The sequence below is a fragment of the Leptodactylus fuscus genome, chromosome 1, assembly GCF_031893055.1.
Source record: "Leptodactylus fuscus isolate aLepFus1 chromosome 1, aLepFus1.hap2, whole genome shotgun sequence".
Classification (NCBI taxonomy): Eukaryota; Metazoa; Chordata; class Amphibia; order Anura; family Leptodactylidae; genus Leptodactylus; species Leptodactylus fuscus.
The window spans coordinates 304,626,793-304,643,001 of NC_134265.1; the positions used below are offsets into that span (position 1 = coordinate 304,626,793).

The 16,209-nt window shown below is 45.9% G+C and overlaps 1 protein-coding gene across 2 annotated transcripts in view; it reads right to left on the reverse strand.

The window, feature by feature from the left end:
- Positions 1-16,209, reverse strand: part of SGCZ (sarcoglycan zeta) — a 726,451-nt gene that overhangs the window by 252,387 nt on the left and 457,855 nt on the right. The window contains exon 1 of one of the 2 annotated variants that reach the window (XM_075258761.1): positions 16,050-16,179. The exons of the other annotated variant lie outside the window; for it this stretch is intronic. Coding sequence (XP_075114862.1) covers positions 16,050-16,133 — 84 coding nt within the window. The 5' untranslated portion in view covers positions 16,134-16,179. Of the gene's footprint in view, positions 1-16,049; positions 16,180-16,209 lie in introns of those variants that run through there. 2 annotated transcript variants of the gene reach the window in all.

Sequence of the window (16,209 nt, forward strand, 5' to 3'; positions counted from 1 at the left end):
ACGTCACGATTCCACGAACCTAACAGAGGAGCATCTGTGTCCAGATGCTCAAACACTAGAGTCTCCTCCATCTCCGTTCGATTTGGTGGTGGATGACCAGCAACCCACCCTCATCGACGATGATGTGACGCAGTTGCCGTCAGGGCATCCAGTTGACCGGCGCATTGTGCGGGAGGAGGAGATGAGACAGGAGTTGGAAGAGGAAGTGGTGGATGATGAGGACACTGACCCGACCTGGACAGGGGGGATGTCAAGCGGGGAAAGTAGTGTGGATGTTGAGGCAGGTGCAGCACCAAAAAGGGTAGCTAGAGGCAGAGGCAGAGGTCAGCAGCTTAGGCGAAGCCAGGCCACACCCGGAATCTCCCAAGATGTTCCAGTTCGTACCCAGCCCCGAAAAACTCCCACCTCGAGGGCACGTTTCTCGAAGGTGTGGAGTTTTTTCAAGGAATGCGCCGAGGACAGATATAGTGTTGTCTGCACAATTTGCCTCTCGAAATTGATTAGGGGCTCTGAGAAGAGCAACCTGTCCACCACTTCAATGCGCCGTCATTTGGAATCCAAGCACTGGAATCAGTGGCAGGCAGCAACGGCAGGACAAAGGCCGCCTGCCGTTCACGCCACTGCCACTGCCTCTGCCACTGCCTCTGCCTCTGCCACTGCCACTGCTGACTGTGCTGGCGATGCACTCCAGAGGACGAGCCAGGACACCACTTCATCTGCCTCCGCCACTTTGTTGACTTCTACCTCATCCTCCCCTGGTCCTGTCTTATCTCCTTCTCCTGCACCATCAAAGGCACCATCAGGCGTTTCTTTACAACAACCCACCATCTCTCAGACATTGGAGCGGCGGCAGAAATACACTGCTAACCACCCACACGCGCAAGCCTTGAACGCCAACATCGCTAAACTGCTGGCCCAGGAGATGTTGGCGTTCCGGCTTGTTGAAACTCCCGCCTTCCTGGACCTGATGGCAACTGCGGCACCTCGCTATGCCGTCCCTAGCCGTCACTACTTCTCCCGGTGTGCCGTCCCCGCCTTGCACCAGCACGTGTCACTCAACATCAGGCGGGCCCTTAGTTCCGCGCTTTGCACAAAGGTCCACTTGACCACCGACGCGTGGACAAGTGCATGCGGACAGGGACGCTACATTTCACTGACGGCACACTGGGTGAATGTAGTTGAGGCTGGGACTGCTTCCCAAACTGGCCCGGTGTACCTCGTCTCCCCGCCTAACATTCCTGGCAGGGACACGAGAAGAACACCCCCCTCCTCCTCCTCCTCTACCGCCTCCTCCTCCGCCACCGCCTCCTCCTCCGCCACCGCCTCCTCCTCCGCTGTTAGATTGACCCCAGCTACGAGTTGGAAACGTTGCAGCACTGGCGTTGGTAGACGTCAGCAGGCTGTGCTGAAGCTGATCAGCTTGGGGGACAGACAGCACACTGCCTCCGAGGTGAGGGATGCCCTCCTCGATGAGACGGCAATATGGTTTGAGCCGCTGCACCTGGGCCCAGGCATGGTCGTTTGTGATAACGGCCGGAACCTGGTAGCAGCTCTGGAGCTTGCCGGACTCCAACATGTTCCATGCCTGGCCCACGTCTTCAACCTAGTGGTGCAACGTTTCCTAAAGAGCTACCCCAATGTTCCAGAGCTACTGGTGAAAGTGCGGCGCATGTGCGCCCACTTTCGCAAGTCGACAGTAGCCGCTGCTAGCTTAAAATCTCTCCAGCAACGCCTGCATGTGCCACAACACCGGCTTTTGTGCGACGTCCCCACACGCTGGAACTCAACGTTTCAGATGTTGAATAGAGTGGTTGAGCAGCAGAGACCTTTGATGGAATACCAGCTACAAAACCCTAGGGTGCCACAAAGTCAGCTGCCTCAGTTTCACATCCATGAGTGGCCATGGATGAGAGACCTTTGTGACATCCTACGGGTCTTTGAGGAGTCCACAAGGAGGGTGAGCTCTGAGGATGCGATGGTGAGCCTTACAATCCCGCTCTTGTGTGTTCTGAGAGAATCCCTGATTGACATCAGGGATAACTCAGATCACACAGAGGAGTTAGGGATAGCATCCGATCCGTCACAGCTGGAGAGTAGGTCCACACATCTGTCCGCTTCACTGCGTTTAATGGAGGAGGAGGAGGAGGAGGAGGAGGAAGAAGAGTTGTCCGATGATGTGATGGTGATACAGGAGGCTTCCGGGCAACTTCGAATCGTCCCATTGTTGCAGCGCGGATGGGTAGACATGGAGGATGAGGAGGAAATGGAGATTGAACTTTCCGGTGGGGCCAGAGGAGTCATGCCAACTAACACTGTGGCAGACATGGCTGAGTTCATGTTGGGGTGCTTTACAACCGACAAGCGTATTGTCAAAATCATGGAGGACAACCAGTACTGGATCTTTGCTATCCTTGACCCCCGGTATAAAAACAACATCTTGTCTTTTATTCCGGTAGAGGGGAGGGCCAATCGCATCAATGCTTGCCACAGGCAATTGGTGCAGAATATGATGGAGATGTTTCCAGCATGTGACGTTGGCGGCAGGGAGGGCAGTTCCTCCAGTAGGCAACCAAGTTCTCACCGGTCCACACAAACGAGGGGCACACTGTCTAAGGTCTGGGACACCTTGATGGCACCCCCTCGCCAAAGTGCCGCCACGGAGGGTCCTAGTGTCACCAGGCGTGAGAAGTATAGGCGCATGTTGTGGGAATACCTTTCCGACCACAGCCCTGTCCTCTCCGACCCCTCTGCGCCCTACACGTATTGGGTGTCGAAGTTGGACCTGTGGCTTGAACTTGCCCTATATGCCTTGGAGGTGCTGTCCTGTCCTGCCGCCAGCGTCCTATCTGAGAGGGTGTTCAGTGCAGCCGGTGGCATCATCACTGACAAGCGCACCCGTCTGTCAGCTGAGAGTGCCGACCGGCTCACTTTGATAAAAATGAACCACCACTGGATAGAGCCTTCATTTTTGTGCCCACCTGTGTAAAGCACCCCAACATGAAACTCCATGTCTGTACTCAACCTCTCCAATTCCTCCGCATCCTCATACTCATCCACCATAAGCGTTGCACAATTCTGCTAATACTAGGCTCCCTCCAACATGATTTCCCCCAACTCTGCTGGTTAGAGGCTCCCTCCACCCTGATTTCCACCAACTCTGCTGGTTAGAGGCTCCCTCCACCCTGCTTTCCCACAACTCTGCTGGTTAGAGGCTCCTTCCACCATGAATTTGCCCAAACTGGGCTGTTTAGAGGCTCCCTCCACCATGAATTGGTCCAAACTGGGCTGGTTAGAGGCTCCCTCCACCATTAATTGGTCCAAACTGGGCTGGTTAGAGGCTCCCTCCACCATGAATTTGCCCAAACTGGGCTGTTTAGAGGCTCCCTCCACCATGAATTTGCCCAAACTGGGCTGTTTAGAGGCTCCCTCCACCATGAATTGGTCCAAACTGGGTTTTTTAGAGGCTCCCTCCACCATGAATTGGTCCAAACTGGGCTGGTTAGAGGCTCCCTCCACCATGAATTGGTCCAAACTGGGCTGGTTAGAGGCTCCCTCCACCATTAATTGGTCCAAACTGGGCTGGTTAGAGGCTCCCTCCACCATTAATTGGTCCAAACTGGGCTGGTTAGAGGCTCCCTCCACCATTAATTGGTCCAAACTGGGCTGGTTAGAGGCTCCCTCCACCATGAATTTGCCCAAACTGGGCTGTTTAGAGGCTCCCTCCACCATGAATTTGCCCAAACTGGGCTGGTTAGAGGCTCCCTCCACCATGAATTGGTCCAAACTGGGGTTTTTAGAGGCTCCCTCCACCATGAATTGGTCCAAACTTGGCTGTTTAGAGGCTCCCTCCACCATGAATTGGTCCAAACTGGGGTGGTTAGAGGCTCCCTCCACCATTAATTGGTCCAAACTGGGCTGGTTAGAGGCTCCCTCCACCATTAATTGGTCCAAACTGGGCTGGTTAGAGGCTCCCTCCACCATGAATTTGCCCAAACTGGGCTGTTTAGAGGCTCCCTCCACCATGAATTTGCCCAAACTGGGCTGGTTAGAGGCTCCCTCCACCATGAATTGGTCCAAACGGGTTTTTAGAGGCTCCCTTCACCATGAATTGGTCCAAACTTGGCTGTTTAGAGGCTCCCTCCACCATGAATTGGTCCAAACTGGGGTGGTTAGAGGCTCCCTCCACCATTAATTGGTCCAAACTGGGCTGGTTAGAGGCTCCCTCCACCATTAATTGGTCCAAACTGGGCTGGTTAGAGGCTCCCTCCACCATGAATTGGTCCAAACTGGGGTTTTTAGAGGCTCCCTCCACCATGAATTGGTCCAAACTTGGCTGTTTAGAGGCTCCCTCCACCATTAATTGGTCCAAACTGGGCTGGTTAGAGGCTCCCTCCACCATGAATTGGTCCAAACTGGGTTTTTTAGAGGCTCCCTCCACCATGAATTTGCCCAAACTGGGCTGTTTAGAGGCTCCCTCCACCATGAATTGGTCCAAACTGGGTTTTTTAGAGGCTCCCTCCACCATGAATTGGTCCAAACTGGGCTAGTTAGAGGCTCCCTCCACCATGAATTGGTCCAAACTGGGGTGGTTAGAGGCTCCCTCCACCATTAATTGGTCCAAACTGGGCTGGTTAGAGGCTCCCTCCACCATTAATTGGTCCAAACTGGGCTGGTTAGAGGCTCCCTCCACCATGAATTGGTCCAAACTGGGTTTTTTAGAGGCTCCCTCCACCATGAATTTGCCCAAACTGGGCTGTTTAGAGGCTCCCTCCTCCATGAATTGGTCCAAACTGGGCTGGTTAGAGGCTCCCTCCACCATGAATTTCCCAAAACTTGGCTGTTTAGAGGCTCCCTCCACCATTAATTGGTCCAAACTGGGCTGGTTAGAGGCTCCCTCCACCATGAATTGGTCCAAACTGGGGTTTTTAGAGGCTCCCTCCACCATGAATTGGTCCAAACTTGGCTGTTTAGAGGCTCCCTCCACCATGAATTGGTCCAAACTGGGGTGGTTAGAGGCTCCCTCCACCATTAATTGGTCCAAACTGGGCTGGTTAGAGGCTCCCTCCACCATGAATTTGCCCAAACTGGGCTGTTTAGAGGCTCCCTCCACCATGAATTTGCCCAAACTGGGCTGGTTAGAGGCTCCCTCCACCATGAATTGGTCCAAACGGGTTTTTAGAGGCTCCCTTCACCATGAATTGGTCCAAACTTGGCTGTTTAGAGGCTCCCTCCACCATGAATTGGTCCAAACTGGGTTTTTTAGAGGCTCCCTCCACCATGAATTTGCCCAAACTGGGCTGTTTAGAGGCTCCCTCCACCATGAATTTGCCCAAACTGGGCTGGTTAGAGGCTCCCTCCACCATGAATTGGTCCAAACTGGGGTTTTTAGAGGCTCCCTCCACCATGAATTGGTCCAAACTTGGCTGTTTAGAGGCTCCCTCCACCATTAATTGGTCCAAACTGGGCTGGTTAGAGGCTCCCTCCACCATTAATTGGTCCAAACTGGGCTGGTTAGAGGCTCCCTCCACCATGAATTTGCCCAAACTGGGCTGTTTAGAGGCTCCCTCCACCATGAATTTGCCCAAACTGGGCTGGTTAGAGGCTCCCTCCACCATGAATTGGTCCAAACTGGGGTTTTTAGAGGCTCCCTCCACCATGAATTGGTCCAAACTTGGCTGTTTAGAGGCTCCCTCCACCATTAATTGGTCCAAACTGGGCTGGTTAGAGGCTCCCTCCACCATGAATTGGTCCAAACTGGGTTTTTTAGAGGCTCCCTCCACCATGAATTTGCCCAAACTGGGCTGTTTAGAGGCTCCCTCCACCATGAATTTGCCCAAACTGGGCTGGTTAGAGGCTCCCTCCACCATGAATTGGTCCAAACTGGGGTTTTTAGAGGCTCCCTCCACCATGAATTGGTCCAAACTTGGCTGTTTAGAGGCTCCCTCCACCATGAATTGGTCCAAACAGGGGTGGTTAGAGGCTCCCTCCACCATTAATTGGTCCAAACTGGGCTGGTTAGAGGCTCCCTCCACCATTAATTGGTCCAAACTGGGCTGGTTAGAGGCTCCCTCCACCATGAATTGGTCCAAACTGGGTTTTTTAGAGGCTCCCTCCACCATGAATTTGCCCAAACTGGGCTGTTTAGAGGCTCCCTCCACCATGAATTGGTCCAAACTGGGCTGGTTAGAGGCTCCCTCCACCATGAATTTCCCAAAACTTGGCTGTTTAGAGGCTCCCTCCACCATTAATTGGTCCAAACTGGGCTGGTTAGAGGCTCCCTCCACCATGAATTGGTCCAAACTGGGGTTTTTAGAGGCTCCCTCCACCATGAATTGGTCCAAACTTGGCTGTTTAGAGGCTCCCTCCACCATGAATTGGTCCAAACTGGGGTGGTTAGAGGCTCCCTCCACCATTAATTGGTCCAAACTGGGCTGGTTAGAGGCTCCCTCCACCATTAATTGGTCCAAACTGGGCTGGTTAGAGGCTCCCTCCACCATGAATTTGCCCAAACTGGGCTGTTTAGAGGCTCCCTCCACCATGAATTTGCCCAAACTGGGCTGGTTAGAGGCTCCCTCCACCATGAATTGGTCCAAACGGGTTTTTAGAGGCTCCCTTCACCATGAATTGGTCCAAACTTGGCTGTTTAGAGGCTCCCTCCACCATGAATTGGTCCAAACTGGGTTTTTTAGAGGCTCCCTCCACCATGAATTTGCCCAAACTGGGCTGTTTAGAGGCTCCCTCCACCATGAATTTGCCCAAACTGGGCTGGTTAGAGGCTCCCTCCACCATGAATTGGTCCAAACTGGGGTTTTTAGAGGCTCCCTCCACCATGAATTGGTCCAAACTTGGCTGTTTAGAGGCTCCCTCCACCATGAATTGGTCCAAACTGGGGTGGTTAGAGGCTCCCTCCACCATTAATTGGTCCAAACTGGGCTGGTTAGAGGCTCCCTCCACCATTAATTGGTCCAAACTGGGCTGGTTAGAGGCTCCCTCCACCATGAATTGGTCCAAACTGGGTTTTTTAGAGGCTCCCTCCACCATGAATTTGCCCAAACTGGGCTGTTTAGAGGCTCCCTCCACCATGAATTGGTCCAAACTGGGCTGGTTAGAGGCTCCCTCCACCATGAATTTCCCAAAACTTGGCTGTTTAGAGGCTCCCTCCACCATTAATTGGTCCAAACTGGGCTGGTTAGAGGCTCCCTCCACCATGAATTGGTCCAAACTGGGGTTTTTAGAGGCTCCCTCCACCATGAATTGGTCCAAACTTGGCTGTTTAGAGGCTCCCTCCACCATGAATTGGTCCAAACTGGGGTGGTTAGAGGCTCCCTCCACCATTAATTGGTCCAAACTGGGCTGGTTAGAGGCTCCCTCCACCATTAATTGGTCCAAATTGGGCTGGTTAGAGGCTCCCTCCACCATGAATTTGCCCAAACTGGGCTGTTTAGAGGCTCCCTCCACCATGAATTTGCCCAAACTGGGCTGGTTAGAGGCTCCCTCCACCATGAATTGGTCCAAACGGGTTTTTAGAGGCTCCCTTCACCATGAATTGGTCCAAACTTGGCTGTTTAGAGTCTCCCTCCACCATGAATTGGTCCAAACTGGGGTGGTTAGAGGCTCCCTCCACCATTAATTGGTCCAAACTGGGCTGGTTAGAGGCTCCCTCCACCATTAATTGGTCCAAACTGGGCTGGTTAGAGGCTCCCTCCACCATGAATTGGTCCAAACTGGGGTTTTTAGAGGCTCCCTCCACCATGAATTGGTCCAAACTTGGCTGTTTAGAGGCTCCCTCCACCATTAATTGGTCCAAACTGGGCTGGTTAGAGGCTCCCTCCACCATGAATTGGTCCAAACTGGGTTTTTTAGAGGCTCCCTCCACCATGAATTTGCCCAAACTGGGCTGTTTAGAGGCTCCCTCCACCATGAATTGGTCCAAACTGGGTTTTTTAGAGGCTCCCTCCACCATGAATTGGTCCAAACTGGGCTGGTTAGAGGCTCCCTCCACCATGAATTGGTCCAAACTGGGGTGGTTAGAGGCTCCCTCCACCATTAATTGGTCCAAACTGGGCTGGTTAGAGGCTCCCTCCACCATTAATTGGTCCAAACTGGGCTGGTTAGAGGCTCCCTCCACCATGAATTTGCCCAAACTGGGCTGTTTAGAGGCTCCCTCCACCATGAATTTGCCCAAACTGGGCTGGTTAGAGGCTCCCTCCACCATGAATTGGTCCAAACTGGGGTTTTTAGAGGCTCCCTCCACCATGAATTGGTCCAAACTTGGCTGTTTAGAGGCTCCCTCCACCATTAATTGGTCCAAACTGGGCTGGTTAGAGGCTCCCTCCACCATGAATTTGTCCAAACTGGGTTTTTTAGAGGCTCCCTCCACCATGAATTTGCCCAAACTTGGCTGTTTAGAGGCTCCCTCCACCATGAATTGGTCCAAACTGGGCTGGTTAGAGGCTCCCTCCACCATTAATTGGTCCAAACTGGGCTGGTTAGAGGCTCCCTCCACCATTAATTGGTCCAAACTGGGCTGGTTAGAGGCTCCCTCCACCATGAATTTGCCCAAACTGGGCTGGTTAGAGGCTCCCTCCACCATGAATTTGCCCAAACTGGGCTGGTTAGAGGCTCCCTCCACCATGAATTGGTCCAAACTGGGGTTTTTAGAGGCTCCCTCTACCATGAATTTGCCCAAACTCTGCTGGTTAGAGGCTCAATCCACCCTGATTTTCAAAACAAATGTTGGTGCCAACCTCAACTTACTACAAGGGCCAAATTCACTGCTGGTGACAAGCTCTCCTCACTGCAAGTGCCAAATACACATGTTTCAAGGTGTTTTCCTACTGTCAGAGAGGTGGTATTGAGTGTGTAAAGTGTGTAGTTGTTAGGCTGTGATGTTGGGGTAATAGAGGGTCTTTGGTGTGTTAGATGCCCCCAGACATGCTTCCCCTGCTGTCCCAGTGTCATTCCAGAGGTGTTGGCATAATTTCCTGGGGTGTCATAGTGGACTTGGTGACCCTCCAGACACGGATTTGGGTTTCCCCCTTAACGAGTATCTGTTCCCCATAGACTATAATGGGGTTCGAAACCCGTTCGAACACACGAACATTGAGCGGCTGTTCGAATCGAATTTCGAACCTCGAACATTTTAGTGTTCGCTCATCTCTAGTTGTTAGTATTATATTTGTATATTTTGTGTACCATATGTAAACCCTTTATATTAATCCCACCATGGGATTAATGGTACTATATAAATAAACATTAATAAGAATCCTGTTGCCATTTACTTCTTGGTCTGATCTGGCAAAAGGAAAATGTTTGTTTTGGTACCGTGTTAGCCAGTGGTTATGAAATATGAAAAAAAACAAAAAAACTTTTTAAGTCTTCAGATATATCTGAAGAAGGAGCTCAGAGGAAGCTTCGAAACATCATATTCTGTCATCATTATGAGTTAGCCATTAAAAAAGGTATCACCTACTGAAGACTTAAAAAGTTTTTTTGTTTTTTTTCATGGTCTGATCTGGACATACAGAAAATGCCTGCTCATTTAATAGCCTGCCATGGCCAGTGACCTTGCCTGCCAACAATAGCTACTAAAGTAAATGTCAGCATATAAATTTACACTGGAAGGACTGACAACTAGGATTGAGCTGATCCTGACTTTTCAGGATCGATTTTAAAATCCGATTTCCGATCATTTTTCATTCGAACCTGATCTCGATCCCAATTCCGATCCCAATGCAAGTCAATGGGATTTTAAAAGCAATCCTATTCACTATACAGCATGGAATCTAACAATTGTTAGAATCCACGCTGTGTAGTGAATCACTAAGTAGCCAGAGGATTTTTTTTTTAATCCTCTGGCTACTTAGTCCCCCCTGTACATGTCTCCCCGCTCTGTACCCGCCCACACTCTCCTAACCTGGAAGGGAGGGGGCCGCGAGGCGAAGAAGACTGCAGCGGGAGCGGCAGCGAGGCGGACAGCAGCGGAGCAGCCATCTCTGGAGGTAAGTAGCTACGAGACATGTTAGTTTAGTCTCCCATTAGAATGAATGGAGGCAGCTGGCATGCAGGAGGTTAAGGCTGTGTGTCGGCTGCTTCCATTCATTCCTATGGACCTGCAGCGGAGCCTTCACAATGACAAGACCATGTTCGGAATTCCGATCGCAATCGTGAAATTTTCTCCGAACACGATCGCTCAACCCTACTGACAACCTGTGCCCAGGGTTGTGAGGGAAGGAATCACACTCCACCAGGACTTGTTTTCAAGAAGTCAAGTTTATTAAATACAGCAATCACATGACGCGTTTCAGGGTCCAGTACTCCTTTATCAAGTGTGTATTCTTTTATACTGTTTATGTAATACATGTGTTTTTATGTTTATGTATTTATGGAAAGACTGGTTCTGACATTTAAGAGTCTACATAATGTTTTTATGAGTCTGACACGCCTAGAGGGGTGGTCTGTTAGTTGCTTATAAAACTGTGAACACTAAAAAGGACAGTCAGTGCTGTATTTTGTTTGTCATATACACACTTGATAAAGGGGTACTGCTCCCCAAAACACGTCAAGGGATTGCTGTATTTAATAAACTTAGCTTCTTGGAAACAAGTCCTGGTGGAGCACGGTTCCTACCCTCACAACCCTGGGCATGGGTTATTGGTCCTTCCAGTGTATTCTCCAACACCCTTGGGTGACAAGGTTTCAGCTGCTACAATCCACTCAGACAGGAACCCTTTATGCAATCAATGCCATTGTTTATCTATGGTGGTTGTGACTGGCTCACAACCCTACAAGTTGAGAGGCATTCTTACACCTCAAAATCTGCACTTACCATTGGGTACTACACTATGTGCCGCTCAGCGCTTTGTTTTTGTTTTATTTGAGCATTGCATACAAATTTAGACATTGTCTATTAAATTCAATAATACGGTTATATTGAATATAATAAATTCAACAAAGTGACATCAAAAGTAGTCAGAATTTTATCATTTAGATTTATGACTCAACAAACCTAAAACTTTTCAGTTACTTATGTTCTTTGTGAGCTGAATCTTGAACCAAGTTGATGAAATGAACTGAATATATAGAAACATTTGCATTTATGGGTTGGACCCTAGTTTTAATCAGTTGTTCAAAAACACAAAAAAATACACATACATGTACAGTAAAAATACATAACGTTGTAAAGGATGATATCTTTAAAATTAACTACAAAGCCTATGCAACTGTTTTTCAGTCAGGGGCAGTGGCGTAACTTGGAATGGCAGAGCCCCGTGGTGAACCTTTGACATGGGCCCCCCAAAGACCCCGACTGACCACCAACTTTTCCCCAAAATTCCTGCACACAGTATTATGCCCCATAGTAGCCCTGCACACAGTATTATGTCCTATAGAGGCCCCTGCACACAGTATTATACCCTATAGTGGCCCCTGCACACAGTATAATAAACTGTAATACATAATACTATAATATGTTTGCTGCCTCGGAAAGAAGGGGTTACAATACCACATTCAGTGTCAGTGAAGAGTGTTCTCACAGTTCTCACTTAAATCACTCTTCACAGACACTGAATGTGGCAAATGTAACCCCTTCTTCCCCAGGCAGCAGAAAGATAGCTGCTAGCACAGTACTGTGTGCTGACAGCCTGCCCTGCACACATGGGTTAAACTCACCAGTCTGCACTCACTCAGCTCTACTGCTCTGTTCTCTCCACAAGTTGAATCCCTGGCACTATCTTCTTCTTGCACGATTATTCCGCACCTCCCCCATTGTCAGGATGCACACTGAGGCTCTCTCCTGCCTGGAACCCCACACCTTAAGTGGCCTCGGACCTCAAAAAGTAAAATGTATTGTTTATTTCTTTTTTTGGCGTATTAACTAGTGAGGGGCCTGGGCCCTCTAAGGTGTCAGGCCCTGTGACAGCTGCTACTACTGTTACCATGGTAATTATGCACAGGTCAGGGGTAAAACAAGCAATAAATGTGAAGTCTCAGTTTTACGTTCTTGTTGACATGATAGATTATTTTTTTCTAAATATATATTTATGTAGTTTAGTTTAATTATAGTAAATAATAATAATAATAATAATAATAATAATAATAATAATAGTAATGTAGTATATAATATAAAGTTTAGTTTAATTGTCATGCAGTTGAAACTGCATGTATCACATTTCCCCCTATGAACTCCAAAGGGTTAAATTATCTGTGAAAACAGTTGAGGGATATCCACAATAAAAATTGCAAACACACATTAGACAATTCCATATGAATGAATCAGAAAAAAAATCTGTGGAACTCCATTATGGGAAGAATAGTGTTCTTATAAAGTTCTAGGAATAACATATAGTGGCTCCATAATATGTCACCATTCATTGAGGTTTAGGGTGGTATGTTCAAAGCGCTGCAGAAATAACCGCAATGCGTTCCCACCATGGTTGTTCCCGCAGCACTTTAGCGTGGCCGTTCCCAGGCCGTGGGGCCTTAGCCTTAAAGTGATGAAGCACATCAGTGATAGAATGGGTCCAAAAAGAGCAGCTTTGAGGTCCGGAAAATATAACCCTAATAAAAATTTATATCATTTGACTTGCTTCTTTTCTTATGGTATCCATAAAGTTTACTGTATATAAAAGAATTTTACAAAATTATTAAGAACAAAATGTACACACTATATTAAGCTGAAAGTACAAAAGTACAAAACCTTTTTTTTTCAATCCTTTGCAATTTTTTCCCATGGGAACATTTTTTTTTTTATTTTTTTATTTTTGCTCATTTTCATTTTAGCAGCTATTACAGCCTTTTCCTATGGTTTTCTCTAAGTATTTGCACTTAAGAGAATAAATGTGTGACTACAATATACAGTCCTGAAAATCCATCTCCAGCAGTACAGAAATTGAATTCATTTGGAAGGAAAATGACAGAATGCTCATCTGGGTAAGTTTTATTTTCTTTTTATCAAAGATTAACTCCAAATATTGTAACATTCAGTCAAAAAATAAAACATTTGTTCCAGCACTTATATAATTATGCATTAAGCTGTGCCATTGCTGTGGTGTTGTAAGTAAATTTAAATAAGCTATTTCCATCAATATTATTGCATCTATAATTTTGAATATTTACAGCAAATATCTCATTATTTTCTGAAAACCATATTATCTTCATTATTATCAGCTAAGAAAGCCAAAAAGTGTTTGCTACTTCTTATATTAAATTATATTACAGTACAATAAAATAAATACATATATAAATATATTTATTTATATTGTTCGTTGACTATTTTAATTGGAGTAAAAACAGAATATTATTCATTAAAACTTGTTGCATTTTCTTATCTTATTCATAAACAATGATACAGTAGGGTCTCATGGACTTCTAAGTGGACATATGTTAGTAAAAGAAAAGGTCGTATTGATTTGTCACCAATGGATACAAGCATGGATGCGGGAACTTTCTATTTTCTGTTACATGTAAGAAAGACAGTCATAATATCCTTATTGTGGCTGGGTAATCTTTTTGTGCATGTACTATCACAGCCCGATAATTTGACCACTATCAGATAATTATTAGAGATGAGCGAACAGTAAAATGTTCGAGATTCGATATTCGTTTCAAGTAGCCCCTCAATATTCGACTGCTCGAATCGAATATCAAACCCCATTATAGTCTATGGGGGGAAAATGCTCATTTCAGGGGTAGGCAACGTTCGATCAAATTACACTTACCAAGTCCATGAGTGAGGGTCAGGCTGGATCCTCTGAGAAGTCTTCTCCGTGCAGCGTCCCCACGGCGTCTTCCGGCTCTGAATTCACTCTACCAAGCATCGGGTCTGGGTAGAGCCGACTGCGCATGTCCGCACTACAAGCGATGCCTGGCAGAGTGAATTCAGAGCCAGCAGATGACGCGGAGAAGCTGCATAGAGAAGACTTCTAAAGTTAGGAGAAGTTAGGAGAAGAACCAGCGTTGATTGGCTGACTGTATAGCATTCGGCCAATCAATGCTGGTTCTGCATCAAACTTTTCCATTCGAATAGCGAGTGGTACTCGATCGAGTACGAGTATTTTGAATACCGTAGTATTCGATCGAATACCTACTCGATCGAGTTGGTTTCTGACAAGAGCCCGATCATAAAAAGTACTTACATTCATGGCCATATTCATGATCAAACTATCAAAACAAAAGATTATTCCAACTAACATGGTTAGAGAAAATCTTTATAGATATATATTTTTTTCCCTATCAGTATGTCTTTGGAGTATGGAGCAAAACCACACAAACATGGGGAGAACATACAAACTCCTTGCAGATGTCTTCCTTGGCAGGATTTGAGTGCTGCAAGGCTGTAGTGCCACCATGACTACAGAGCCACCATGCTGCCTCAAATTCTTTATGCTTGCCAAAATGCTTAACTTTTATTGTATACAAATATAAATATGATTATATTTGTGGGAAAACTCCTTTAAAACTTTGAAGTTGTACAGAACAATAACCATCAGGTCTTTGGGTCCTTTATGTACAGGCAAATAAAATAAAAATATTGTAAACATTTAAAATATCCTCTTATGTATCAATTGTCCAGTTGCAAACAAAAATACCATATACATCTACAGCAAAAACATTTAGAAATTTGTAAACTTAGCTTCAAAAGGCTAGGTCCCGCATCAAATTCAATACAGTTGATTAGATTAATTCTGACCAATATAAGTTCTCTGTCAACTAAACTAGAATCAAACTGATTTGTTTTTCAGCACATACTGCTTTTACTTGACAATGTATTGAAAATACATTGTCATGAAGCACAGAAAAGGACAAACGCTATTGAACTATTCAAATTTCAATTTAAAACTTCACCTTGGTACTTATTTTTTTCATTTGCTTCTTAAATTAAGCATCTTTCTACATAATCTTAAAAATAATCTAGAATTTTGTAGCTATGAAGCTTGTACAGCAAGAAAAAGAAATCATGAAAAAATTCCCATGGCTTGACTGCTGTAGAGTCTGTACAACTCCTTTACATAGCTGACTATCCTTCAGTTATTATATATAATATACACAAAAATCTAGGGCAAAAAGGGGCAGAACTATATGAATATTTCTACTGTGCCTGAATCAGGCGAACGGCCATAAACATCTCAAAAATTGTGAAAAAATGTTGTACTTTATTAAATTCACAATTTCTGAGATGTTTATGGCAGTTCGCCTGATTCAGGCACAGTAGAAATATCCTTCAGTTATGTATATAGATGCAGCTGAACACTTGCAGCTTGCAGATGAGGCAGATGAATCACACACGCTGTGTGCCTGTATAAAGAAAATTGACAGAACTCAGGGTAGACTTTAAGATTAAGGGGGAAAACCACAAACCTATCAGGAAAAATGTCTGTCAACACAAGGGACAGAAGATCTTTTTTTTTTTTATTATCCAGATTTTATTGATATGCTAATTAGACAGCAACAAGCACTTGGAAGTCTCAGTGAGCACTGTCTGCTGTGTGTATGGGGGGAGGGAAGAGCAGTGAGGCTGATGAGTCATCATCATCAGCAGCAGGAGCATCTCTGCTCTCACACACAGTAGACAGTGCTCACTGAACGTCTCACTGAACGTCTGGTTGCTCGTTGCTGGCTAATTAGCATATCAATAAAAGCGTGATAGTTCAAAAATTTCTGGGAGGATTAAAATACAAAAGGTATATGTGGAATAGTCTTTCTAAAGGTGGATGATAGAATCCATTTAATGGGTCTTAGCAGCGCCACCTTCTCTTTTTCTCTATTTATATTGCTAAATTTGGAAATTATGTTAGACATAACAGGTTTTTAGGGAGTTTTAATCTCTATTAGTTATCCAAAATTTTGTACTGCACGCTCTTGGCAATTTGAGACATACGTACCGATAAGAAACTACCATTATAATGTTTTCTTCATGTACTATTACTACAGTCAGGAGAGATTTTTTACTTACAGATACATTTATCAGTACTCTACTGCACATATTCTATTTTTTATAAATTTGGCAAACAATGTACAGAAATAAAAAAAAAAAAAAAAAAACTTCTTACATCTTGAATATAAATCACAGCTTTCTTTTTCACAGGTGCTTTGGAAGATTCGGGATTTGAAGCTTGTTCTAAAACAAAATACATTGGAAAAAAAGCTACTGATTGCTCATGAAAGAAACATTTTCAAACTTATAAACAGAACATTAAAGTTGATGAAATA